General features: G+C 47.3%; 2 protein-coding genes across 3 annotated transcripts in view; one reads left to right on the top strand and one right to left on the bottom strand.

Moving 5' to 3' along the window:
• LOC146063240 (epoxide hydrolase 1-like) overlaps positions 1 to 1543 on the bottom strand; it is a 40752-nt gene extending 39209 nt beyond the window's left edge. Inside the window, exon 1 of the mRNA XM_083175444.1 lies at positions 1265 to 1543. The gene's annotated coding sequence lies outside the window, so the exon portion shown is untranslated. The remainder of the gene's footprint in view (positions 1 to 1264) is intronic.
• Positions 1 to 26103, top strand: part of LOC146063238 (uncharacterized) — a 56582-nt gene that overhangs the window by 1312 nt on the left and 29167 nt on the right. The window contains exons 2-10 of one of the 2 annotated variants that reach the window (XM_083175439.1): positions 7655 to 7743; positions 15326 to 15483; positions 16730 to 16965; positions 18385 to 18519; positions 19321 to 19372; positions 21035 to 21203; positions 22283 to 22443; positions 22758 to 22803; positions 24817 to 24956. In XM_083175439.1, coding sequence (XP_083031565.1) covers positions 7655 to 7743; positions 15326 to 15483; positions 16730 to 16965; positions 18385 to 18519; positions 19321 to 19372; positions 21035 to 21203; positions 22283 to 22443; positions 22758 to 22803; positions 24817 to 24956 — 1186 coding nt within the window. Of the gene's footprint in view, positions 1 to 7654; positions 7744 to 15325; positions 15484 to 16729; positions 16966 to 18384; positions 18520 to 19320; positions 19373 to 21034; positions 21204 to 22282; positions 22444 to 22757; positions 22804 to 24816; positions 24957 to 26103 lie in introns of those variants that run through there. The other variant, XM_083175440.1, reaches the window with a different exon arrangement.

Below are 26103 nucleotides of genomic sequence, written 5' to 3'. Positions count from 1 at the left end.
GGGAGGGAGGTGCATACCTCCCAACATGACCCTCTCCAGGAGGGACACATTGCTCTGTTTCTGGACTTTCTTCTTAATTTATGGATTACCATCACCTGTGCTTAAACACCTTTCTTATCAATTACCCTGTTTAAAACAGGTGATGACAATCATAAATTAAGATGGAAGTCCAGAAACAGAGCATTCTGTCCCTCCTGGAGAGGGTCATGTTGGGAGGTATGGAGGTGTGGGGCGCTCACCTGGTGTGTTTGGTGAGTAGCTGTGTCTTTGCTGTGTAACATGGAGAGGCAGAGGGTGTCTGGCACTGTCTGTGGGCTCACTGGGCTGGTTCTCTGTCATGTGAGTCAGTCATGTGAGTCAGTCATGTGAGTCAGAGGCTCCACCCAGCGTTATAGCTCCAGACACACTTTGAGTGACAGATGTAGCCAAATATATAAGAGATATCTCCAAGCCAGACACAGTCACATACGATACGGTAGTGTCTAGATATGTGACAGCCTCACTGCCGCGGGGTGGTGTGATGAGCACCTGGACTCTGGACTTGCCGGCTTCAGATCTTCACGGCCTCTTCTTGGATGAACCTGTGGCAGGGAATGGCATAACCCAAGGAGGACCCACAAAAGCAACAGTACCACAATTAGCAGCGACAGTAATTTTATTTACCACTACACTGACTGGCCGCTGCAATATTTCAATAAGTTGCAAATGATGTAACAAATACTCAATAAACAGGCATTTATAGTAAAGCATAAAATCAAACAATAATCACTCTCTACTTCAGCCATCAATTTAAATGATTCAAAAATCTAAATATACTCTAACAAATCAATTAACATACACTGCCACAGAATACCAGTCTCTGGCTCAAACCAATGGTCCCTCGTCGACAGGTCCTCAAGCATATAAGGGTATGTCCCTATGATAGTGTGCACACTTATTTATGATTCACAGGGAAGGGTGAATGACAAAAACAATCCTCACTGAGGGGCAGGCAGATTCCCGGCTCAGGGGTAACCTCCTGTTTGTAACTGTAAAACAGGCTGCAGGGGTAGCCTCAATATAGAGCTGTCCTGGACAGGGTGAATCTAGCAGGCACTTCTCTGCCCTGCTTCTATATCCTTTTACTGGGGTTAGGCAGACATTGTCCTGTCTGTAGAGCTCAATAGGGTACTAGCCTTTGTAGTGGGAGTCTATGAGGTGGCTCTATTTCCTTATATCCCCTTACAAGGGTGCAGATGCTGTCTCAGGGGGACTGAATCAGTACCTTGGGTGTTGCTGGCTTCTGCCACATGAATCTCTGGCTATACTGCTGCATGCTGTCTGGCCCCTCTTCTGGGTGCTGCAGTGTGCTCTCTCTATCTCTTCCTTCTGCTCATACTTGGGACAGCAACCTCCTTTATCTTCCTTTCACATGCCTCAGTGCACTTGTTCCCTCTGTCTTTAGGCAGCACTGTCCTCTTCTCTCTGACACTGGGGTTGTTGCAGAGCTTCTTCACAAAGCTTTTCCCTCTCTCCACATGTCCTCTCTCACACACTGCTGCTGGGATCCCCTCTGACCTCCCAGCTTCCTGTCACATGTGTAGGGGAGCTGGGACTAGCTGACTCTGTTAACCCCTCGCAGCCCTGCTGACAGGGGAAAGGACCTGTTCTGGCAGCATTGGCTGCAATGTTAACAATCTGGGGGTACAGGAATAAAAGGGGTACCCCCTGGGGTGCCACAGATACCCTTCAGTTTTGTCAATTTTCCCATCATGTACTGGGTCCACCTATACCTGGAGGGGGAATATACATCTGTGGCGAGCAAAGCAAGCCACCGTGCCCGTGAGGGTACAATGCAGCGACAATAAAACAAAATAATCTACACCTATGTGAATTACAGATAAAATACAAAATGTTGTGGGCATTTAACAAGTTCCACCCTCACCGACCGCCACATCCTGTAATCAAAACTGAAGGGGATCTAGTCTCTACAGTCACATACTGTAGGCGAGGGGTAGTAATGTTTGCCCCTTTATTAACACCTCGGCGTTAGGCCGGCATTCCGCATGGCCGCCAAACTTGTAGGCTATTAGAATTGCCCGCTGGTGTTTTTATTTTCCAGACACAAATGCAGTCCAGCGGGAAACAGACACAGCAAATACAGCAATGAATACAGTGGGCCTAATTCATGTTTGTATGCAATTCACACTTGCATACCTTGCTGTGGGAGACTATGGTTTTTTTGGTGTAGTTCCCCACAGCACCGAAAGGGTAGCCAGCTCTCCATTCACTAAGGAAGGGGCAGGATAGTGTGCCGATCACCGGCAATCCGCGGCACCACGTGATGCATCACAATTGGGTCACACAGGCTATAAACAAAAAACAGGAACATGGAAGTTAAGGCGTACCTCCCAACAAACGAATGGGGACTCCCATGCACGGCACCTCAAAAAGGGGTGTTTTCTCTGGCGAAAGAGCATGGCCTCATGGGAATGCCGTTAACCACGCCTCCATTTCTCTTCAATATTGGGGGCATGGCCAGCGCTAAGAAAACCTGCCCCATGTAAATTGCATATAGATCCTTAAGAGGCATTAACTTGCAAACCCATACGCAATTCTTGAACCATTGAAAAGTTTATGCAGTCTGTGCAGATGTGCGGGGGTTATTCAGCACTGATCACCGGGCTGTGAATTTGCATGCGTATGGATTGTTGCGCGCATCTGCAAGGCCTTCCAGCGATAACATCCAGCTTTTTATAATTGCATGCTGTTTGTAAGTTTATTGACAAAATGGTGGCGTTCGGAGGTGATAACCGGACATTTTTATGGGAGTGTCAGGGAAAATGTAGGCGTGCCCAGGGGTCTTCACAGCGGGAGTGTGACGTCAGCTCCGGCCCCGATCAGCCTGTTTGTATCACCCCGGCCGAGTAGGTCCTGGGTTACGTACAGACTGCACACACTGGGAAAATCATTTGGTGGTGAGTGAGTTGTGAATGGATTTGCAGCTAATCACTGCTCTGTGATATTTTCGCAAGCCAATCGCAGCCTTGCGCAAGGCGGGTTTTCACTGTGGCAGGACCACGGCTATCTGATAGCAGGGCTCTGCAAATTAGCAGAGAAGGGATTAGGTCTGAATAGACCCCAGAGACAGGCTGATCGAGGCCGGTGCTGACGTCACAGACCCTCCCTAAAATGTTTGGGCACGCCTGCGTTTATTATTTCTGACACTCCCAGAAAACAACAGATGACCACCCCCAAACGCCAGCTCCCTACAGTCATAGTGCGTGGGGATTGCGTTTACGATCCTTATACATTTTCTCTTGCTGTTTAGCCGTGCGTATGCGCAGTGATTTGATTATTGCTTAGTTTGCAAAATTGCGGATTAACGATCAAATCTGAATTAGCCCCGATGTACGCACAGCAGAATACTATTATGTCAATCAACCAACTCGGAGTGGAAATGTGTGAATACTTCTCTATTTGTCATGCATGCTCTCTGAGCAGCATTGGAAGAAGTGATTGATGGACTAGTGATAGAACAGGAGGTGAGGAGGTAAGGACAGTGGCGCACACAGGGGGGCAGTTTTAATCTGAAAGCGATGGACCGGGTCGGGCGTGTGTTTGTGATGTCAGTCTCCACCCCCATGCTTGGCTTTGCCCATTTCTGGAAACCCCCCTTTGCAAATCCTGTGTTTACCCCTGCAGGTTAGCATTAAGAGATAGGAGACGGGTGTGGGAAATGAATGGCCCACCATGGAGTGCAGTGGTAGGGGCCCAAGCTTAAGGGGAGAGCAGACATCACAAAGGGACTTGGCCAACCAGTAGAGCCTCACAGCACTGAGGTCACGGGTTCGATTCCCACCATGGCCCTAACTGTGCGGAGTTTGTATATTCTCCACATGCTTGCGTGCGTTTCCTCCGGGTACTCTAATTGCTTCCAAATGTTATCTAGACCTTCATTTGTGGCCCTAGAATGGAGAAGATGCTTTGCACTAGGGGCCTGATTCAGACCTGCACGTAGAGCTGCAAATTCACAGCTCTGCTGATTATCGGACGTCCACGGCCTCCCGGCATGCTGTGCACATGCCCGAGCCGTCTGTATGCGGAACAAGTGAAGGCGAGCCTTCGCTATCCTGTCCAAATTGATACCTGGCGACCGTTTTGGGGCGATAACGCAGCATTTTCTGGGCGGCGTTTACATGCTCGCTGGGCTCCGTACACTCGCAACCCAAGGAGCAGGTGTGAAGCGGGCCCTAGATCTCACAGTTCCTGGCTACTATCACTTTCCCACTGTCGCGGTATACAGAATAAGTATGTGGGGTGGACGCAGTGCTGCAGGGACACAGTAATTCCTCAGACCGGCGGTTTGCTTCTGTATAACAGGAACTGGATGCTAAATAAACACTGATAAATCCTTATCGTGCTCTGTGATCCCCGCTCACTGTATTATATCACTGACCGCTGCCTGCCTGCACTTGCCAGAGCCATTCACTGCACAGTAATTAATGGTTCTGTTCTCCAGGGCAGGACAAACATGAGATTGTTCTATTCATTATCTCGGGCTCTGTGGGTTTATATCACCGGCATGTGTGATCTGATTGCGTTGGGTTCTGTGCTGCTGGTCTGTAGCGGTGACGATGGCGATGGGCTCGGTTCCGAGGCGCACGTAAGTTTGGATGCGTCGGTGGCGGTTATGGTGGCGGCTGCTCGCCTCTCAAGTATACGGACAAAGGACCTTATTCAGACCCATTCGGTCCTCCGTGCGACACATTCTGCGCATGTGCAGATGCAGGGTGCGTGCAAACACGGAAAACATTCTGGGCGTTCGCATTGTAATGAGGCCGTGGCGCGGGTGCGGGGGGGCAGGCAGCTGACATCACCGAATGTCAGCCGCCCACCCTGTCCCCGCACAGGGCGCCCGCAGTTTAGAGACACCATATAGGTGTCTCTGAACTGCGAGTGCTAGAAAAATCATTCAATGGTCGCCGACAGCAGCGGACAGCATCTGATGGACTTGCAAGGCTGCAAATTTCGCAGCCTTGTGAGTCAAGAATAATATCCAATGTATACCAGCGCAATATGTATGTATCAGGACGTGCGAGCCACGGGAGAATGCGCAAATAACGCTTTTGTAACCTGCCATTGTAAAAGTGGGATATGTTGTGGGAACGTGGGTTCAGATGGAAATGTGCTTGGACCACCCAGGGCCAACATTGTGGGCCCTGGACAAAGCAATGCCATGGGGCCCCTACTCATCCATTCCTGGGAACCAGTGCCGGAACTTTTGGGTGGTGCAAAAATATAATTTGGGCCCTCCTCCTCCACCCCAACCCAAGTTCACAATATGCAACAATATGCAGAGGGTGACAGGGAGAGGCAGAGGGTGACAGGAAGAGGCAGAGGGTGACAGGGAGAGGCAGAGGGCCACAGGAAGAGGCAGGGGATGACAGGGAGATGCAGGGGATGACAGGGAGAGGCAGAGGGTGACAGGGAGAGGCAAGGGCAGAGGGTGACAGGGAGAGGCAGAGGGTTACAGGGAGAGGCAGATGATGACCGGGAGAGGCAGAGGGTCACAGGAAGAGGCAGATGGTGACAGGGAGAGGTAGAGGGTGACAGGGAGAGGCAGGGGCAGAGGGTGACAGGAAGAGGCAGAGGGTTACAGGGAAAGGCAGAAAGTGACCAGGAAAGGCAGGGGAGGCAGAGTGTGACAGGGAAAATCAGGGGTGGCAGGAAGAGGGTGACTAGGGCAGCAGTGGGCCCTTTAGTTTCCAGGGGCCTGGTGCTCTGCATCTGCTGCACCAATTGTAGTTCTGCCTCTGCTGGGAACCAATTTAAAAAAATAATAACTGAACCCTCCAGCAGTCCCTCGCGGTCTCTCCAAATGTTCTATAGCGCAATATTTCTATAGCTGGGGAGGTGACAATGACAATTCGGGACATGTGACTTTATGGGTGACATGCTAGCTAGGATAACTATTTGTATATGCAAGGTGCTCTCCTCTCAGTAGGCCAACCATGGCAGGCCAGCTGCGGTGGACCAGGACTTACCAGACCTTTGCGGGCCCCATGGTAAGATCTTGAATGAGAAGGTGGGGTTAGAATTTGAGGTGATGTCAGAATAGCGCAGACAGGGTGTGGCCTGACAAAGGATGTCAGTACAGGGCAGGGTGGACACTGAAGTGTCAGGTATATTAATACAACTCGTTGGGAAGGGGTGTGACTACACAATAGTACCCCCAATTACACTGCGTAGTAGCGCCATAAGCTGGCCATACATCTGAACGATTTCAGGCCCAAACGCAAGGCTCGTGCGATGCATTGTGTGTGGTTTGAGTGCACGTCGTGAAGTGATTCGGTATGATGCGCAGGCCTGCGGGTGGTAAGGTGGATCCTCAGATTTTATATGCTGCACGTAAGGTCTGAAGATGCTGCTAATGACCAGTTCTCTGGGTGTTGCAGATGTTACGATGGATCTTATATGATATTACCCATACTATCATGTGTCGGGGAAGCTGCCGGGGAAATCCTTAGATGACTCGGATCTTATGTTGGTTGTCCTAATGTATGGCCAGCATTAATCACGTTACACCACACATTACAGCCCATTCACTTTATGCCACACAGTAGTACCACACACAGTAATGCTCAGTGCGCCACATTACAGCCCACACCATAATGCCCATTGTGTCACCTTATGCCACACCGTAATGCCCATTGCGCCACATTACAGCCCACACAGTAATGCCCATTGCACCACATTCAACCACACAGTAATGCCCATTTCACTGCCTTTCAAACCACACAGTAATGCCCATTGTGTCACCTTACGCCACACCATAATGCCCATTGCGCCACATTACAGCACACTCAGTAATGCCCATTGCACCACATTCAACCACACGGTAATGCCCATTGCGCTACCTTACAAACCACACAGTAATGCCCATTGCGCTACCTTTCAAACCACACAGTAATGCCCATTGTGTCACCTTACGCCACACAGTAATGCCCATTGCGCCACATTACAGCCCACTCAGTAATGACCATTGCACCACATTCGACCACACAGTAATGCCCATTGTGCTACCTTACAAACCACACAGTAATGCCCATTGTGCCACATTCAACCGCACAGTAATGCCCATTGCGCTACCTTACAAACCACACAGTAATGCCAATGCCCAGACCGGCCGTGATTGTGGCTGAGTGCCGGCTGGGACTCAGAGCTGGGCTGCCTGTTATACACGGAGTGGGGCTATCAGGAAAATAATAAAAATTTTTTTTTTAAAGAAAACCAATCAGAAACTACTTATTTATTTATTTAGCACCTTCTAGAAGATCATAAATAGAATCAGATTAGTTGCCCATAGCAACATCCCATATGTAATCAAACTCCCATCTTAGTAAATAAACCCCTATGTATTTTAACCGTGCCTCCTTTTGATTGTCAACATTATTTTGTCAGTGTCCAAATTTTGACTGTGTCTACATATTGGTTGTGCACATTGCGACCCTGTCAACTTTATGTCCATGTCAATCTTTTGATTATTGATATTCTGACCATGTCGACATTAGGACTGTTGACACATTGGTGTTGAAAGTTTAATTGTCTATGCTTTGACTGTTTTTACGTTTTTGCAACATCCCATCTGACCTGTATGAGTCTCTCTCCTCAGCGACTGAGTTCCTGGAGGGAGACCTGGAAGAACTCCTCATCTATGAAGACCTCTTCCTGGAGTATTTCAACGCCTTCCTGGCCCTGCCGGTGAGCGACACTGAGCCTGCGTCAGGCGCAGCCTTTCCTTGCAGCCGCCCGGTGCCCTACGCTCCAGCAACATCCAGATTGGAAAACTCCAGTCTTCATTTAATAGAATATGTTTTACAAACAGTAAATGTTCTATGATGGAATGACCCCAAAACAACCGATTTCCCCAGAACCTTCCCTAAGACTGTCCTGCTTTGTTTTCCCCCGGCAGCCAAATATGAATGCGAATGAAGCATCGCACGGAGCAGTCAGCCCAGTGCGAAGCTTCTCAGTGTAACAAATAGAAAAATAAATAAATAATAATTAAAAAAACAAAACGGCATAGGGGTCCCCTCCAGAGTATAACCATCCCTGGGTTCTCTGAGCCGGTCCTGGTTTCTCGAATATTTGTAAAAGATGAAATGGGGTCCCCCTGTAATCAAGAAACCAGCACCGGTCCTGGATACAAGACAAAAAAATAGGGGTCCCCATATTTATATGTGCAGCACTGGGCTCCAACAACAATTTATATTAGTACCCCCTTGGTCCAGGTCCCTGGGGGAGTGGAGACCCCCCCCCCCAATAAAGTGGTCCCCCCTGCAGATGACCCCTGGCCCGGGCTGAAACCCGGGGCTGTCCCTGGCGTCTCTGGGTGGAAGATGCCGGGCTGAGGGCAAATGAAGAGTTAAATAATAGTGTAAAAATAAAGATTTTGGGTTCTGTAGAAGAACTACAAGGCCCAGCAAGCCTCCCCTACATGCTGGGACTTGGAGAACCACAAGTCCCAGCATGTGGTTCATTAATGGACTCACTGGGACTTGTAGTCCCACTACAGAACCAATTCCACCACAAGTCCCAGCATGTGGGGCATTAATGGGCTTACTGGGACTTGTAGTCCCACTACAGAACCAATACCAAAATAAATGAGGCCCGGACATAACAAAGTATCATTTTAATACACCCTTCAACATCCATAATTACCTATCTTGATCTTGTATCTTCCACTTATACTCACCACTCCTCCTCTTCGGTTCATGTTGGCATCCAGCGTGACTCCTGCTGATCTGTCGGGTCCCCACTGAGCTCCGCTGACCTGTCAGTCAAGTGGAGCACTTTTACTATTTAGAACAGGGAGGGGGGACCCTTTCAATATAGGCGTGGGAACTTAAGAAGCCACAAAGGTTAATTATTTCTGACAACCCACAAAAATGATGTGTGCACCCAGAGAAATACTGGGTGGGCCCAGGAAAAGTAGGTGCTTGCGACTGGCTGCTGATGTCACATGACATCAGCACACGCCCCCAATTCGGAGAAAACTGTGCAGCCACAAAGTAAGTCCTGGGCTTCCTTTCGGCTGCGTGATATCCTTCAATGGTAAGTAGCCATCAAATGATTTTTCCTCTGTGTGGGCGCTTGCGAGCGAATGTTTAAGCGCACACATCTGTTTGCAGCATAGCGAGGGAATTCGGCTGGCGGGGAGGTGGGGCATTAACCTACTCGCTAGGATCCGAATAAACGCAGGCTAGCGAGCTGGTCTGAATCGGGCCTACAGTCACATCTGCCCCACCTACAGTGAAACATGATACTGCCTAGGTAGGTACTTTTTTTGATTTGTAACAAACTTGAATCAGGCCCATCAGGCATTTTGAAGGCTGGAGGGTAGAAAATAGCTGGGACTGTCCTGGCGAACCAGGAAAGGTGAGAGATTGTCGTACGGCGGTTATTATACTCATGTGGAGGTAATAGCACGGCAGGGTCTCTAATTATACTACATACCTCCCAACAGTCCCGAAAACCGCGGGAATGTCCCGGTTTTCGGGGACATTCCCACGTCCCTCCCGCGGCCAGCAGTGTCCCGCGGCGAGGGGGGGCTGTTGGGAGTCCCCCCTGTCGGCTGCTGAGCAGCGGTGAATAAACAGGGGGCTGGGGGCATGGCTAGAGGCTCACAGAGCCTCTGGGTCATGCCCTCATAGTGTCAAAACGGGGCGTGGCCTCGTGGGAGAGCCGCGCGAGTATAGGCCACGCCTCTTTAATTAGGCCATGCCCCCAACATTTTTGGATGCTCCTGGGGCGCGCATCCCTCAATCCCGCCTCCGTCTCCCTGAAAGTTGGGAGGTCTGATACTATATGACATAAAGGAAATCATTTTCATGCAAGAATCTGTAAATCCGATACGGAACACTAAACAGCGAATAACATGCAAAAAAAAAAAATTAACCCTCCTTACGGGGCCTACATATGGGGCGATTTCAGGCCATTTTCTAAGTGATCTCACAGGAGAACGCTGACCCTGACAGATCGCTCAGCACACAGCGCTGACACCCTGGTGTGTGCTGAGCGATCTTGCTGAGCGATCTAGCATCACTCAGCACATCTCCCTGTGTGTAGACCCCATTACCTTATATAGGCGATATACACCAGGAGCAAAACAATGACAGTTTGTGTACTCAGCCGATGTCAGGAAGGGATTAAAGGATGGGTCCAGTACTACAAAGCAGCAATACCGTTTGTTGACCCGTGAAAATAACTCCAGTAAGTAACTGTTGTACATTAAACAGGCACTTGAGAAATGTTGGCCTAGTGGCGCAACAAAAGAATTCTATGTACGGCTTAGATAAATCAACAATGCACGATTGACGGAGATAATGAACCATAGCAACTATTTCTCTGGCCGCAAACAATGGGTCCTTCCCTCGTAACCACACCCGACAAGACGTGCGCTGTGTGTGTGCCAGCTCTACTCTCACATCAATGGGAGATCTGTCTGAGCATTGTAAGAATGGAACATAAAGGATTATTTTCTATAATTATTATCAATTTACAATTTAATAATTATTGCAATGTAATGCGTATATCACATTCCTGTCATAGGGCAGTATTCAATGAGAAAAATTCTCCGTGTTTTATGGCGAGTTTGTGCTTTTCTCGCGTTGGACGGAGAATTTTGGTCTCAAAAAGCGAGCAACCCTATTCAATGTGCACTTCTCGCCGTCTTTCTAAGTGATTTTCGCCGTGTCTCTCCGTGTAGCAATTCTCCATCTTTTCATGGAGAAGTGGAATGTGAACTTTTAAAATAAAAGTTTTTTGTTTTAATTTTGGTGTCAAAAAATCAGGAATTTTATTCTGAGAAGGGGCTTGCTATTTTTATTCATGTGCTTATAGCACATGAATATATATTTAATTTTAAAAATTTTACACAGAGCAGCCAGCAGGGGGCCGGGAGCCGAGAGCCGCTCATTAGATATTCATAGATTCACTGCACCCGATCATTACATATACACAATCGGGTACAGTGAATACCCGGTCCCCTGTTGGCTCTCCCGGGGGGCAGCCTGTGCTGCCTGGCTCCCGGGGAGCCCACCTCCCCCCCACATACGTTCTGGGGCAGGCAGGGAGACTTCCATCTCTCTGCCTGCCACCGTCCCACGGCTCCCTGCAGCGGACGCTCGTCCGCTGCAGGGGTTAAGATTCGCCGCGAGGGGCAACGAGCCCGTCTGACATTGAATACAGGGAGAGCGAGTGGCAGCCAACCCTCCGGAACACAGCGAGTGTGCAGCGAATCCTAAACAGGATTCGCTGCACATGGCGATATTTTACATTGAATATTGCCCATAGGAGCCCTGAGCAGCACAGCAGTAGATATATAAAACAGGAGGAAATAATATTATTTATCTGTACATAACGCTTGTCTGTCTGTTCAGGCTAATCTCAAGAACCACTGGATGAAATTTGATGCGGTTTTCTTTTCACACTTCTATTGAGTGTTTGTCAAGGAAGGTTTAGGTGTACAAAGCATTTATCTATGACAAAAAGGAACCAAACTGATGATTTGAGTGAAGCAAGTAAAAAAAAATCCCATTCTTGCATTACATAGCGTTAAAGATCTATTACAAATTATGGACTTTATTTCATACTATGGGCAGAATTCCATGCAGCCGGCGAGGGGGTTAAGCAGCGGGGATCGGCTAAACAAGTGACTTTCACCATTTAATCCACGCACGAGCCGCTAACAATATTCAATGTTCCAGGGGAACCCTCGCTGTCAGATGACGGTGAGGATTCCCCCAAATAGCGAGACTCGCGGCTAATGGGATCCCGCTGCATTTAGCCACGAGTTTTGGCGACCGCAACTGCCGTTTCCACATCGCTGCAAAAACCCAGTGACAGGGAAACAGCGTGTGCAGGCGCTAAGTTGAATACTGACCGTGTGAGCTGTGCGAGCAACCCGCACTGCTTGCTGTCACAGCTCGTAAAAAAACATTGAATATACCCATATGTAGAGATTGATTATTTACGTATTAACCAGTCTCTCCAGGAAAAAATCAACGTAAAATTTCTACCATACGAATTACAAGTCAGGGTGCCTCGCTAGTTATATAATGAACCTCTTGTGATTTGCTCGATGTGTCTTCTGACCAGGAGGTGGCACTAGTGTGTGTTTGATGTCAGTGGAAACGTTGAGAAGACACTTAAGGCCTATTCACATTGGCTCGGTAAGCAGTGAATATCGCTGCTTACCGAGCGCTGAAACGCCGCCCCGCCGAATGCTAACACATCCCCTCGCATGCCTCCACTAGCAGGAGAACTCAGTCAATGGTCGACAACCATTAAATGATTTCGGCCCGGGGAGTGTGTTACTTGCCGAAGCCGTTCGTTGCCGGCATGTGCCATGCCTCCCAACTGTCACGGTTACAGCGGGACAGTCCCGATTTTCGGGTCCTGTCCCGCTGTCCCACCCACGGCAGGCATTGTCCCGCTGCGGGGGGTGGCAGTTGGGAGACCCCCCAATCTAGTAGAATAGACGCTGTGCGCATGTGCACTGCGTCTATTCTCGTATGAAAATGAGGTTGCGGCTAATTAGCATAAGCTGTGCCCTCATTTGCATAAGCCCCGCCCCCTTTTTGGACGCTGTCCCTATTTCATCAGGACAGAAGTTGGGAGGTATGTTGTGCACATGCGTAAAACCCAAAACATAGGAACCAGCCTGAATTCGCCCGATTCTGAGTGAACGTAAATTAAGCCCTTCATTGGAATTCAATTGGGAGATTGCAGGAGCATTATATATTTTTTATTGCACTAATTCGTTTCAGGTTTATCCGTGTAAATAAGCTAATCGGCGCAATGTGAAAAGTCCTGTTTGAGCACCTTTCAGTTTGCCATACGCAAGGTCGGTGTTGGTTTCACCAGCTGACAGGAGGAGCAATTGAATAGCTCAGTTGTGGGGGTGCTACAATTGAATTTCCCCACTAAGAATCTTATTTGTTCCTTCAGAAATATCCCGTATGCATGCGCAGATCACTTGGAAATGGGCGCAGCGGCCATTTTTTGAGTGATTAGTTTCTGAAGGAGGAGCAAGTATGATATGGGTTCAGTGTGTGCGTTGTGGACCCCATCGCCCAAGAGGCCCCCCAGAGTGTTAGGGGATTGCCTTTCAGAGAAGCCTTTCCCCCACACCAGAACAATAGTAAATTGCTGCAGTGATAAAGTATACATCACAGCTAGTTGGATATTTAATTATTAGGGGCCGGTCGGGTGAATATGCCCCATAGGGGTGTGGTATAGAAGGCCGACAGTCGGGATTCCGACAGTCATTAGTCAGACATCGGAATCCCGCAATGAAGCCCCTTGCGGGCTCGCTGCGCTCGCCACGCTGCGGGCACGGTGGCGAGCTGCGCTCGCCACCTATTTTATTCTCCCTCTATGGGGGTCGTGGACCCCCACGAGGGAGCAGTCGGGATTCCGACGTCGGAGGAATGACTGTCGGAATCCCGACTGTCGGGGAGCCGTCCGGCACACACACCCCCCCCCATAGAGTAGCAGCAATTTTACACTTGCAAAGATGGCGTTAGTTCCTGCAGGTGAATTCCAAAAACTTTCAGTTTTCAGAGCTTGGTGTTCATGGGCACATTAGTTCTGCACGGTATGCTGGAGATTTAGGTGATATATCTGGTTTTGCCCTGGAAATGATTGCTGCTTGAAAAATATCGACTGTTCTGGATTGAGCCCATTGGTCCAGGGGGAATTATTCCAACACCAACCAGGAGGGGTTGAAGGTAGGAGCCTGGGAGAAGTGAATCCAGATGCAAGTTTGGGAGACTACGGAGGCAAGCAGTTCCGATTTTTTTAGTTTAGCTTGGTAATGGCACCATTACCAGCCCAGTATGCATTGGGTGGATTCTGTAAAAGGAGCTTAGTGGCGATAAGAGGGAACCTCTAATATTCCAACTCAGTGGATCAAAATATATGTGATCGCCTGGTGAAGGGAGCTCAGCCAGTCACATAGGGGCAGAGACATTTTCTCAAAGACAGTTCCAAAAACTGGATAAAAAGTGTACGCTGATGAGTACAATGGACGAATAGAGTGGAAGAGACCTATTTGGTGACAATACAATTGCTTCTCCCTGAAAGCGCCGTCAGATGGAGTTCAGTAGAGCAATTCAATTATTGCTCCGTTGGGCCATACTGAGCCGTGGGAAGACGCGTTTCAGCTCACAGCACAACATGCTAGTGAGCCAAAATGGGAAAAAGCCTCCAAATGGTACTTTTCAGGTCTGCCTTTTTACGTGGCCCAACCCAGCCTGTCTGGGCGCGACAAGTGCGATAAAAAATACAATTAAAACCTCCCCACTGATTTGTCAGGTGCCATAAACAATTGAATCTTTGAGAACATCTGCGCACAACTAAACAAAATGAAAGGCAGTGTTCAAAACGCAATACATACGTATGAACTGTGGGTGAGATGCCGGCAGTCAGAATACCAGTGTTGGCACTCTGAAATAGGGAGCCTCAATAGGGGTCGCAAACCCTAACTCTCACCACAGCCTAAACCTAACCCTCCCGATAGTGCCTGACACCATCCCCCCCACCTAAACCTAACACCCCCAGCCTGCAGCATAACACCAACCCACCCTTCTAAGTGCCTAACTCTACCTTCCTTTCACCTTATCTTAACCTCCCCTTCCCATCAGCTGACCCCTAAGTCCCTCCCTTGTGCCTTAAACCTAACCCACTCATTCTCAGCCTATCCCTAACCCAACCTGGTACACTTACATTCGCAGCAGTCGGATTCCAGTGACAGGATCCTCATTGATGTTGGAATTCTGATGCAGATCTTGAGATGCCGGCAGTATATTGAAAGCCGGCAGCCCGACCTCCAGGATGTTGACGCATCTCATTCAATACACCGACTTTGTATATAAGTTTTCAAAAATGATTTAAAGTTATAGAAAATACAAATCCTTCGTTTCAAGCTCACCATTGAGATTGTATAAAATATATTAAACCCCTCATATTTCCCCATCCTACCTATACAATACATTTAGACTGCTGTGCTAAGCGGTGTTTATAATGAAGAAGCCATAACAAGAGATAAATACAAGGATGATAAAGAGAGATAAACGTCCAGCCAATCGGCTCCGTACTGACTTTTTCCAAACACTACCTGTAACATGGCAGTTGGCAGGTGATTGGCTGGATGTTTATCTCTCCTTATCACCCTTGGATGTATCACCCTTCACCCTTGTTAAGGCTTAATACATCTGCCCCATTGTTTTTTACGACAGCATTTCTTCAGCAAGCATTGATATTAGTGTTTTTCTCCCAGGCATTTCCGGTGAGGGTATTCTATGACCGACTGATTGGAAACGTCCGGGAGCTGGATGGGGTGATAGAGGTCAATACCATGGGATATGGGGCCAATGACCTACAACGGGAGAGGACCCTACACTGGCTCAGACAAGAGAGACTGTCATTGTTTAGAAAGTGAGTGATAAATACACATTTACTCCTAATCACACAGTCCTTGGTGTTCTAAGCCGGTCAAGGCCAAATCTGGTCCATATTTGGAGACATGGATTAGGGTTAGGATGGGCATACCTAGGCATAAGCTTATGAATATAGAAATAAATTACATACCTAGTGGAACAATTACATTTCAATGGCAGAAAATTCAGAATAATCACGTGTAGACCTTACACACATACAATTATCTATCAAACGGGTCAAAAGAAAATATAAGAGCATTAACCCCTTCCCGACACAGCCTGTTTTTGCCTTCCTGACAGAGGCCTTTTTTTCAAATCTGACAGGTATCACTTAAGTGGGGATAACTTTTTTTTGCTTTTACTTATCCCAGTGATTTTGAGATTGTTTTCCCGTGACACATTGTACTTTAAATTAGTGGTAAATTTTGGTCGATACAGTTTTTTTTTTTTTTTTTGAAAAATACCAAAATGTCGTAAAAAAAATGGAACATTTTGCTATTTGCAAAATGTTAAATTTTCTGCTTGTGAGACAAATAATCATACCACTCAAAATAGTTAATAACTAACATAAACCATATCTAAACTTTATTATTACATAATTATTTCAACCTCCTTTAATTTTTTTGGACACTAGGGGGCAGCAGAGTCTAAATTTTACACATCACACAGTTTAACGCTGCTTTTGGCTGTTCACGTTTGAACAGCCAATCGCAGCGATCGCCCATGACGGGGGGCATCGCTGCCCCCCCTGGGCAATGAGGGAGGATGTCTGCTGTCAGGGACAGCAGACATCGTCCCTCTGTCACCGCGTCTGTAGACGCGGTGACAATTCAAAGGCATGAAGTACATTTATGCCATGTGTCGGGAAGTACATCCCGACCATGACGTAAATGTACGTCAAATGTCGGGAAGGGGTTAAAACTCCTTTTTTGACTGCCACATTGAAAAGGCTGTGGGAAGGGTTTGCAAGCAAGAGGAGCCACAATGATCTTGACAATAGATTTGATTGGTCCTCCTGCTTAAACCCTTCCCCCGAGGTGTCGCAAAGACCCGGAAAAACCAAAAACATGGATCAACCCATGGATCTTCCAGGGAAGAGAAGGGGATAATTAGTCCCAGGTGGTTGTGCAGATTGAAACCTATAAGAGACCATTGGAGGATATTTACTGGAATGGGAACAAAGCCAAAGCTTTGATGACCACTAACATGAAGATTTTATTTGGTTTCTTTTATTAATGTCTTAGGTCTACCCTTTATTTGGAATACCAGTTAGCAAAGTTACTGCTCCGGCCGTTGGAAGATCCACAACCAGCCAGCCGCTATGGCATTCGGGGATATAGCCGCCAGACCAACAGCGCTGCACTGTCCGCCAGTTCTGCAGCTCCCTACCAGCTCATCTCCCGCAGTGTCCTGCCAGAGAGATCCATGGGGCTGCTACGCAGACTGCCTAGTCGGGTTCACAGTACACCGGCAGCTTCAGGTGACTTCATGTTCCGGACAGTACGATTACGCTCAGCTTCTCATACTGGTTCTATCACTCAAACATTTAAATTGTTTGAAAAGTAGTAAAATATAAATGATAAAGGGGCAGATTTATTAAGCTTGGAGAAGAGATAAACTGGAGATAAATTGGAGAAAAGGTAAAAGGAGGTAAAGCACCAGCCAATCAGCTCCCAACTGTCTTTTTCAAACACAGCTGATTGGCTGGTGCTTTATCTCCTTTTACCTTTTCTCCGCTTTATCTCCAGTTTATCTCTTCTCCAAGCTTAATAAACCTGCCCCATAGTCACGTAACTTTCAACTGTTTTTGTGTTCCTAAATACATGATGATGGTTTTTATATAAATTGATTTTTTTACAGCATATTTTATAATGACCATCTCCCCATTATCCATTGTGTCGCTTGGCAACACTGACCAAAGTAGCTGCTCGTAGATGCCTCATGCAGAAGGTTAACATGGACAAAATGTTGACACAAGAAATAGGTCGACATGGCTAAGTTTTTCACAATGTTTTATATATTTTTCATATTTTACCACATGGACTGTGGTTACAGCAAAGAGTGCTGAACACAGCAGTAGCAGAGCGAAACACCTGGTCCGAAACATGGTGTACACGGTACACTGATTGGTGGACCACCTGCATAGTTGTCAACATTGACAACACGGTCGCCTGGAACAGAAAGTGGCAAGTACAGTAAGACCTGTAACAGAGCATTTTGAACCTTATGGAATGGGTCATGGGAATGGGTCATGTTGGAGAATATGAGATTGAGGCTCCCTCTCTGCAGCCCAGAGACAATGCATCTCCGGAGATTACAATTTATTTATTTACTGGGAATTTTATGTTCTTTAGTATTTTTTTTCCTTCAGTGATATTCCCTCCATCCAAAGGTAATATACATAGTTGCCTACCCTCCTGCATTCTGTAGGAGACTCCCTGAAATAGCAGCAATCTCCCTCTCTCCCTCATTAGTCTAGCAATCTCCCTCATGTCACCTAGCCCACATTTCACTGTTACATTTTTGGGGAAAAAATAAATAAGAGATAGATACATTTACATTAAAGCACCAGCGCCATTTCCCAGCACTTTACCAAGTACAGTATCTCTTACTAACTGCTTTGGGGCTCATCTACATTTGGATATACGTCATTGTAAAAGATTCCTCTCAGATGTAGCAGTACACACCCACGCTTCTAGGTGCCACGTTCACAATCTCTTTTCACAATCTCTCCATATACGGAACAAGCCACGCCCTTTGGGAGGAGCATGACACGCCTTTTTAATGGGGCGCTGTGCAAAATTCTACTACCAACTATAATCTCCCTGAAACTATTCTTCAAAAGTAGGCAAGTATGGTAATATATCACTCGTGTCTCCTGGTTCTCTTTCCCTTACAGGATATGAATCTGAGACTTACATCCTCTCTCTTCTGGAGCAATACAGAGATGTCCTCATGAGGATCTACCAACCCCTCGACCCTCAGATTCATGATGACGGCCCCTGTATGTCCTTCACTTACAGTGGAACCAGAGGTAACGTAAAGATGCTCTGTTGTACCAATTCCTGATTTCAGCTGCGAAATTGCTCCTGTCATTGTTCAAAAACTTCGAAGGAGTTCCCCAGCGCCCAACCTCATCTGTAAATGATGAACTAGCTGCAGAATATATGTTACAGCAGTTGTTGTATGGGTGCTGGGAACGGTCAAAATATCACATTTCATATTAAATCATTCATTGGTTGAACGTCACACTATGGGGCAGATTCAGACCTCGGCCTCGTCCCTGATTGTGAGGGTCTGCGCAGGCAAATAGTCGCTCATGTGCATGTTCAAATTCCCGGGGCGTTCTCAGAATGATTGGCAGCCAGGGGGCCCACCCCCAATTCGGCCAAGCTTATTTTTTCCCCACAAGGAGAGGAAAAGTTATTCGATGGTCATCAAATATCTAATTGAATGTTGTCTAGGCCATTGAGACATATATGGGGCCCAGATATTGGGAGGGCGTGGCCAAACCCAGGAGGTGTGGCCAAATCACCTTTAACACAATCAATGTTAAATACCATCTGCAGCACATTTTGATTGGGTGATAAAGTACCATCCAATCAGATTCTAGCTGCTGTTTTACTGTACAGGGTGCGATTAAAAAATGACAGGTGCAGATTAGTTGATACTTTATTTATCTCTCTCCACTTTATCACTCTCCAAGAATAATACATATCCCCCGAGGCTGAGTTATCAAGATTAATGGGAGTCCATTCATTGGATTAGGAAAGTTTCTGTCATTTATTCCACAGCCATCAACTGTCATTAATGTCTAATTATTGTATTTTATTAGAATCTCGTGCCAGGGACCCCCCAGTTCACCCTACAGACCCCGCCGATGCCAGGTACGATCCGCTATATTCACTCACAGACTTTGTGTTCTAAGCTCTGCCCTAGTTGTGTAGGGGGAATACAGTTAAGGGGTACGGGTCATAGGGTTGACTGAAGGCCGACAGGGCTTAGATTGACACCTGAAATAGGTTGACATGGCTAAGATAGAGACGGGAGGTTGACACAAGCATTAGATTGGCAATGGGAAGGTCCACAATAAAAAGGTTGACATGAGTTTTTCATGTTTTTTGTACTGAATGTCGACTTAGTTGACATGGACACCGTCCCCTCGCACGGCTCGCTGCGTTCGGCACGGTCAACCTTAATAGGGTCAACCTAATAACCGGATCTCCAGGTAATATCCCGGCGGTCAGGATGCCGGCAGTCAAAATACTGATACCAGAATCCCAGCTAATATCTAGAAGACACCGGAATTCCTGACATCGCTGGAGATGCCGACACTGTAATCCCAACTGCCGGCATCCCGATCATGAATATGCAGGAGAGGGTTAGGGTTAGGCTGCAAGGGTGGGGGGTTAGTCAATGGGGGGGGGGGGTTATGCTGCAGGGAGGGGGGTTAAGCACTTAGAAAGGGGGGTTAGGATGCAGGGTGGGGTTGTTAGGCTGCGGAGTACGAAAATTAGGCACCAACAGGGAGGGTTAGAGTTGGCTGCAGGGGGGTTGAAGATTAGGGTTAGGCTGTAGAAAGGGCGGGTTGGGGTGGGGGGCAGGGAGATGGTAAGCATACTGGACCCCTGTTGGGATTACCCCCATCCACACACAGGTGTATCCCTGTGTTGGTATAGCAGGGTTGCCTACCCTCCCGGAATGGCCGGGAGGCTCCTAAAAATTGGGTCCCCCGCTCTGCCCCCGGTCACGGTGCCCTCCCCTTTAAATACTGCAATCTGCGGGTCTCCGATGAGAGGGCTTGCATTGATGACGTTGCGCTCAAGCCCCCCCCCCCAGTGTTCCCTCTAAGCTGTGCACGTGCGCACACAACTCGCCGAGCGCGCGCACAGACATTACAACAGAGCGCACAAAGCAGCAGCGGTCCCCTTTTTGCAGTTGTGGAATCAATTAATGTGTGTTTCACCCATTTACTACATCTTGTGCTGTGTTTTGAATGTTTAATATCATTTTGAAGTAAATTAACGCACATGCTGAACGTCGTTTTCCAGTTATATATAAGTGACGCACAGAAATAAAAATTTCCTTCCAAAGTTGCACAGCCAATATCATTTGCCGCACACAGCCTTCATAAAAAAACATTGGTCGCCCCCCCCCCCCCCCCCCCCCCCCCAGAGTGCTTCTACAGGAGAGGAGACTAGAAAAGTAGGCAACCCTGAGATCAGTAGGATTATGTAGACAATTTTAAATACAATAGTAAAACGCAGCTGTCTGAGAAATGAGAATGGCCACCAAATTGTCAGTTCAATCTATATTACCTAAAAATAACATAAATCTCATTCAGCCTAGACAGCCTAGTATAACATAGATACACATTAATATTATTAATACAGTATATATTATTAATGCAAATGTGACTGATGTACAAGCAACCAAAATGATGCACGTTTTGAATATAGTAAAAGAGGAGGCTGTATTTGAATCTACAGTATACAGTATGTGTATATAATACAATGAGTGAAACTATACGTACAGTATCTATGATGCAGGATGAGTACACAGGCTGGTGACATGGAACAGGTGATGTTGGAGCAGCACATGGAGTGGGCGGAAATGGAAGACATTTATACTATCACTGAGGAGGAGGAAACCTTTCTGGTGCAGCATAATCTCACCGCGTCCACCCTGCAGCAGCTGAAGGAGGAAGCTCTATGCACAGTGAGTACCTTAGTCCAGCTCCCTGACCTCCAGGGGCCATCTTGTGCAGGAGCATCAAGAGATTGCTCGGGCCCCACTCAATTGCTTGGCAAGTGTATAAGTAAGGCCACACCCATTCTGGTGCTCTCTACAGACACTGGCTTAGACCCTCTGTGGGGGTGTGGCTACATCTTCCTGGTAGGCCTGAATACTTTGTACTTGGCCCCCATCTCTCTTGGTGCCTCAGGGGCAGACTTATTAAGCTTGGAGAAGAGATAAACTGGAGATAAAGCAGAGAAAAGGTAAAAGGAGATAAAGCACCAGCCAATCAGCTCCCAACTGTCTTTTTCAAACACAGCTGATTGGCTGGTGCTTTATCTCCAGTTTATCTCTTCTCCAAGCTTAATAAATCTGCCCCTCAGTACCTGTGCACAGCTGAATTACAGCAGCATGGGTGTCGTTGCACAGGCGTGAATACTTATATCCCACAAAGCAAAAGCAGAGAGAAGAAATGCTGCATTATAATGTTACAATAAATGCTAAAATCACATGTTTTCAGTTTTGTATACAAGCGCACTATAGAATAATATTCGGTTATCTCTAATTGTGCCCCTCAGTATATATTTTTGAGGATTTCTAGCAACATTAAATAACACTGCCCTCTTTTATAAATGTTTCTTACTCAAATCATTTGCTTTGTTCGCCTCATTCGAATCTCCCACAACTTCAGTTATTGACCCCGTTTGGATCCTTTTTTCTTTTACTTTAACCCATGACGCATTTCACTTAGACGAAGATCCAGTGATGACTCCGTTCCCAACCAACCAATCACAATTACACAAATTACACTTTAGCTTACTGCCGGAACCATGGCTCTTGGCTCCAGTACTTGTATGAATAGACAGAAGGGCCCCAGGGCTGTTTGCACTGAAGGTTGTTACAGGATTACATGAAACGTGGCAGCTGAATATTATACACCCACATGGTTGCATTTATTTAGTGTTTGCAGAATGATGTGTTGAGATGGTGGAACGCGCCTGACTTTGGAAGAGTGGAGCTTTCCTAACATTTGACATTAAGGATATTATTGTTTTTTACAGAGGGAAGGCATAACGATGTTTATAAGCTTCCTCCAGGGAACGCTGGGGTTTCACCTGCTACACTTTTGGATGGACTGTGAAGAGTTTAAGGAGAAGTCTGTAGACCTTGAAATCAATCACAGCCCAGAGGATGTCAGGCACCAGTGTGTTCACCTGTTCAGGTCAGCATGTGACCTTGTTATCTGTTTCTGATTGGCCAAACCCATAGGTTCTGACCTGAAAACCATTGTGCACTAAACCAAGAATACTGCTCTCCTGTCACACAACCATGCTTCCAGCATTGAGGATGGGTAAGGACATTCTCTGCATATTAAGCTGGCATCAGGTATAGCGCTGTACAGTATATTAAACTTGGCATCAGGTATGGCGCCGTATTTTAACCTTGGCATCAATAAACTCTCATTTCAGCACTGTTCCAGTAATTGTACCCTTTTGCTTGTGATATAATACTTTCTTCTGTCTGTTTTATTATAAGGAGCATCCAGAACAAGTACCAGTCATATCTGAGTCCTGAGTGCCAGGTAGGTGGGTTCTCCGAGTTAGGTAATAAGAAGCAATGAGTTTTACATGATAGAAGCAGGAAGTGACATCACTTATAATTGAGGTCCATTCCTGTTTTTTATAGATCTGCCCTCTGGGCAGCTGCGGTTGCTACCTCTGAGGAGGAGGGGGGCTGCCGCGAAGCGGGCCCCTCCACCCGCTGCTGCTGCCATGCTCCTGGTCACGGTCTCCGCCGCTCCCGACCGCCAGTCTTGGGCATGGAGGGGCGGTGGGCCTGCCATATGCATATTGGAATGGCCGGCTGGGTGTTCTCAAGCAAATGCCCCAAGGACGCAGGTGCGGGAGGCGGCCAGCTGACATCACCGGGTGTCAGCTGCCCGCCCACTTCCTCCCGAGCATCTACGCATATGTAAGTGACTTGAGAGTTACTTTTATATGCGTGCACCTTCTCCATCATTCCATGGTCGCCAACCATCGAATGATGTGGGTGGATCCCACTAGGCTGCGACTGGATTTTACTCTGTAACATCCATTCACAGGCCCTGCAAGGGAATAGCTCTTGAGAATGGGTGGTGCCCAGGCCACCATTCACAAGGCGGGTTTTGGTGTACTCACAAGGCTGCAAATTCGCAGCCTTGTGAATCAGCCAGAATAACCCCCATATTCCTCAGCACTTTACAGAGAATATTTTAGTAGAGTATTATCCTGGTCACCATGAATCCAAACTAAGGGGTTTATTCTAGTTCATTCTTTCTGACAAAATCCTTCTTAGATGGACAAAACCATGTGCACTGCAGGGGGGCAGATGTAACATGTGCAGAGAGAATTAGATTTGGGTGAGTTATTTTGTTTCTGTGCAGGGAAAATACTGACTGCTTTATTTTTACACTGCAATATAGATCTCACTTTGAAGAAAAACCCCACCCAAATCTAATTCTCTCTGCACAAGTAACATCTGCCCCACCCGCAGTGCACATGGTTTTGTCCATCTAAGAAGGATTTTGTCAGAAAGAATGGACTAGAATAACCCCCTAACACACAAATAAGTTCCTAGAACTGTGTCACCTTGGTGGAGACCTTATAAGTCTAGGATAAGTAATGTATATAATGTAAAACAGGACTTTAGATAAACCTAGCAATACCGGGTCAAACATTCCTCCAAAATAAAGTTCTCTGATCCAGTTTTCCCAGAAGACACTACTCCCATGTACTAAGCTGTGGATGGAGATAACGTGGACAAGATAAAGGGCTCGATTCAGACCTGATCACTTTTTACAGCCCAGCAATCGGTTAGCTGCCGCCCCGCAACACTGAAACCCCGCCCCTGTGCACGGGTGCGAATGCATCGCAGCCCTGCGAATAGGGGGGAAATCCTTTCGAATTCACTAACCATCAAATGGATTTGCCTCCCCGTGTTCAGGGCAGCGTAAATCAAGACTAATTCGGGGCAAACGCCAGGCGCCTGTCAATCATCTTGCTAGCCATCACTGACTTTGTTCGTAGTTGGATCTTGCGCATGTGCAGAGCGTACCAAGCGCAATCTTCTGATAATCAGCAGGGCTGCGGAAGGGTCGCAACCGGTCCCAAAGTACCAAACAACCAGCTCCTGATATATTTACAAAATTCATCAACGAGTTTTATCATTCCTTCTAAAACTTATTGCAGGTGACAAATGGTTCTCCAGCCAAACAGTTAGGGGCTGGTAAGTGAGCTTTAATTAACCCTTTGAGTGCCAAGGGAATTTGGTAAATTAGGTGTGAAAATTGCCAAGCAAACGTTTGTAGGTACTTCCTCACCTTTGCGGCCACCGCTACGCCTATGTTACGTAAGCCGATACCCAGAATGACCGGCAATGTCACCTTATATAGAAAATATAATCTTTTTCTATAAAACATTTTTTATTTGAATTTATATAACAAATGGGAGTGACCTTGGCATCATGTAAAAAACAGTATCTCCCCCCTGTGACAGGACAGATCAGAGACAACAGGCTACGTAATGACCCCTGATTACCATCTTTCTCTGATTTGCAGGAGCAGATACGTCTGTGTCAGCAGAGCTGGGGCCCGTCCTATCATTCCCTGCGGAGATCTCAGTACGATGTGCTAAGGCGCTTACGCTCCTACTGGATCCCGCGATTTCTCATCCACCAGCAGCGGCGCCACCTGCTCAGGTAAACCCTTCCATGTCTTTGTGTTTTCACAAAGGACAGCAACGGATTACAGTTTCCTAGCTGGAAATATTGGTCGACCTTTTGACTGTCAACCTTGCCCATGTCGACCTAATGCTTGTGTCAACCTAATGTCATGTCGACCTAGACCCATGTCGACCTTGCTGCCTGTCAACCTTGCTGCCTGTCGACCCAATGCTTGTCGACCTAGTTGGTGTAGACCAAACAATCCACACCCGCTGAGATTTTATATAATAGTGAGTGCCAATAAATGGTGGTGGACAGTCACGCCTGATTGGCGGTGTAACTGAAACTCCCGTCACAGGGGGCTGATTCTGCTCCGGACGCAGAGTGGCTGTGTTTACGCGATGCCACGGAAGCCAGATTTACTACCTTATGATAACGCAGGTGTCCATAGGCCTAAAGCAGGATCTGTGCTCTTCCTGTTCCGTCTGCTGTTTGTACACAGTTGCAACCGCCGACCAGTGGAGTATCTATAATGGGTTGCAACCATTTTTCTAATGCTTACTGTGACTGGATACCCCGGCACACGCGGATAATGGCGGCCACAGCACTGAAGGAATTAATCCTCTGTGCTGCGACACCATCTTGGACAAGGGGCGCTTGGCGCCAAATAAAAAAAATGGGTACTTGTGTATTAGCAGGGAGCAAGGCTCCACTACGCTGACAACGTACCGTAGGCTACGTTGTCAGCGTAGCGTAGCTAAACATCCATTCGCATGCGTGCAAAGAAATCGGTGTGCGAGGGGGGTGGGCGTTTGTGCGGGCGGCGTTTAGATGACCCGCAAACAACCAGAATAACCTCCACAGAGAGGTGCATAGAGTTAGCTCAGACACTCACCACACAGAGATAATTGGTCCCTGAGGAGAGTTGTAGGATCGGTGCACAAGGGTGGATGATGGAACGGATGCAGCAGATAGCAGAGCATAATATTTCCCCCGGCACCTGCTGTGCTAGCTACTTCCATAAAGCAGAAATGAGTTATTTGCCCTCATAAAACACTTCTGCATCAGAGATTACCTGTCGTGAAAATACTTGCACACATTGTTGGTGGCAGTTGATTCAGTGAAGTTCAAATCCTGGAGAGACAATCTTTAAGTTCTCCTCCATGCAATGTGCTGTGTGCTG

This window comes from Crinia signifera, chromosome 3 (genome assembly GCF_055691185.1).
Source record: "Crinia signifera chromosome 3, ASM5569118v1, whole genome shotgun sequence".
Lineage (NCBI taxonomy): Eukaryota > Metazoa > Chordata > Amphibia > Anura > Myobatrachidae > Crinia > Crinia signifera.
The sequence above is the reverse complement of the archived record's forward strand: the minus strand, read 5'-3'. Positions and strand labels throughout refer to the sequence as shown.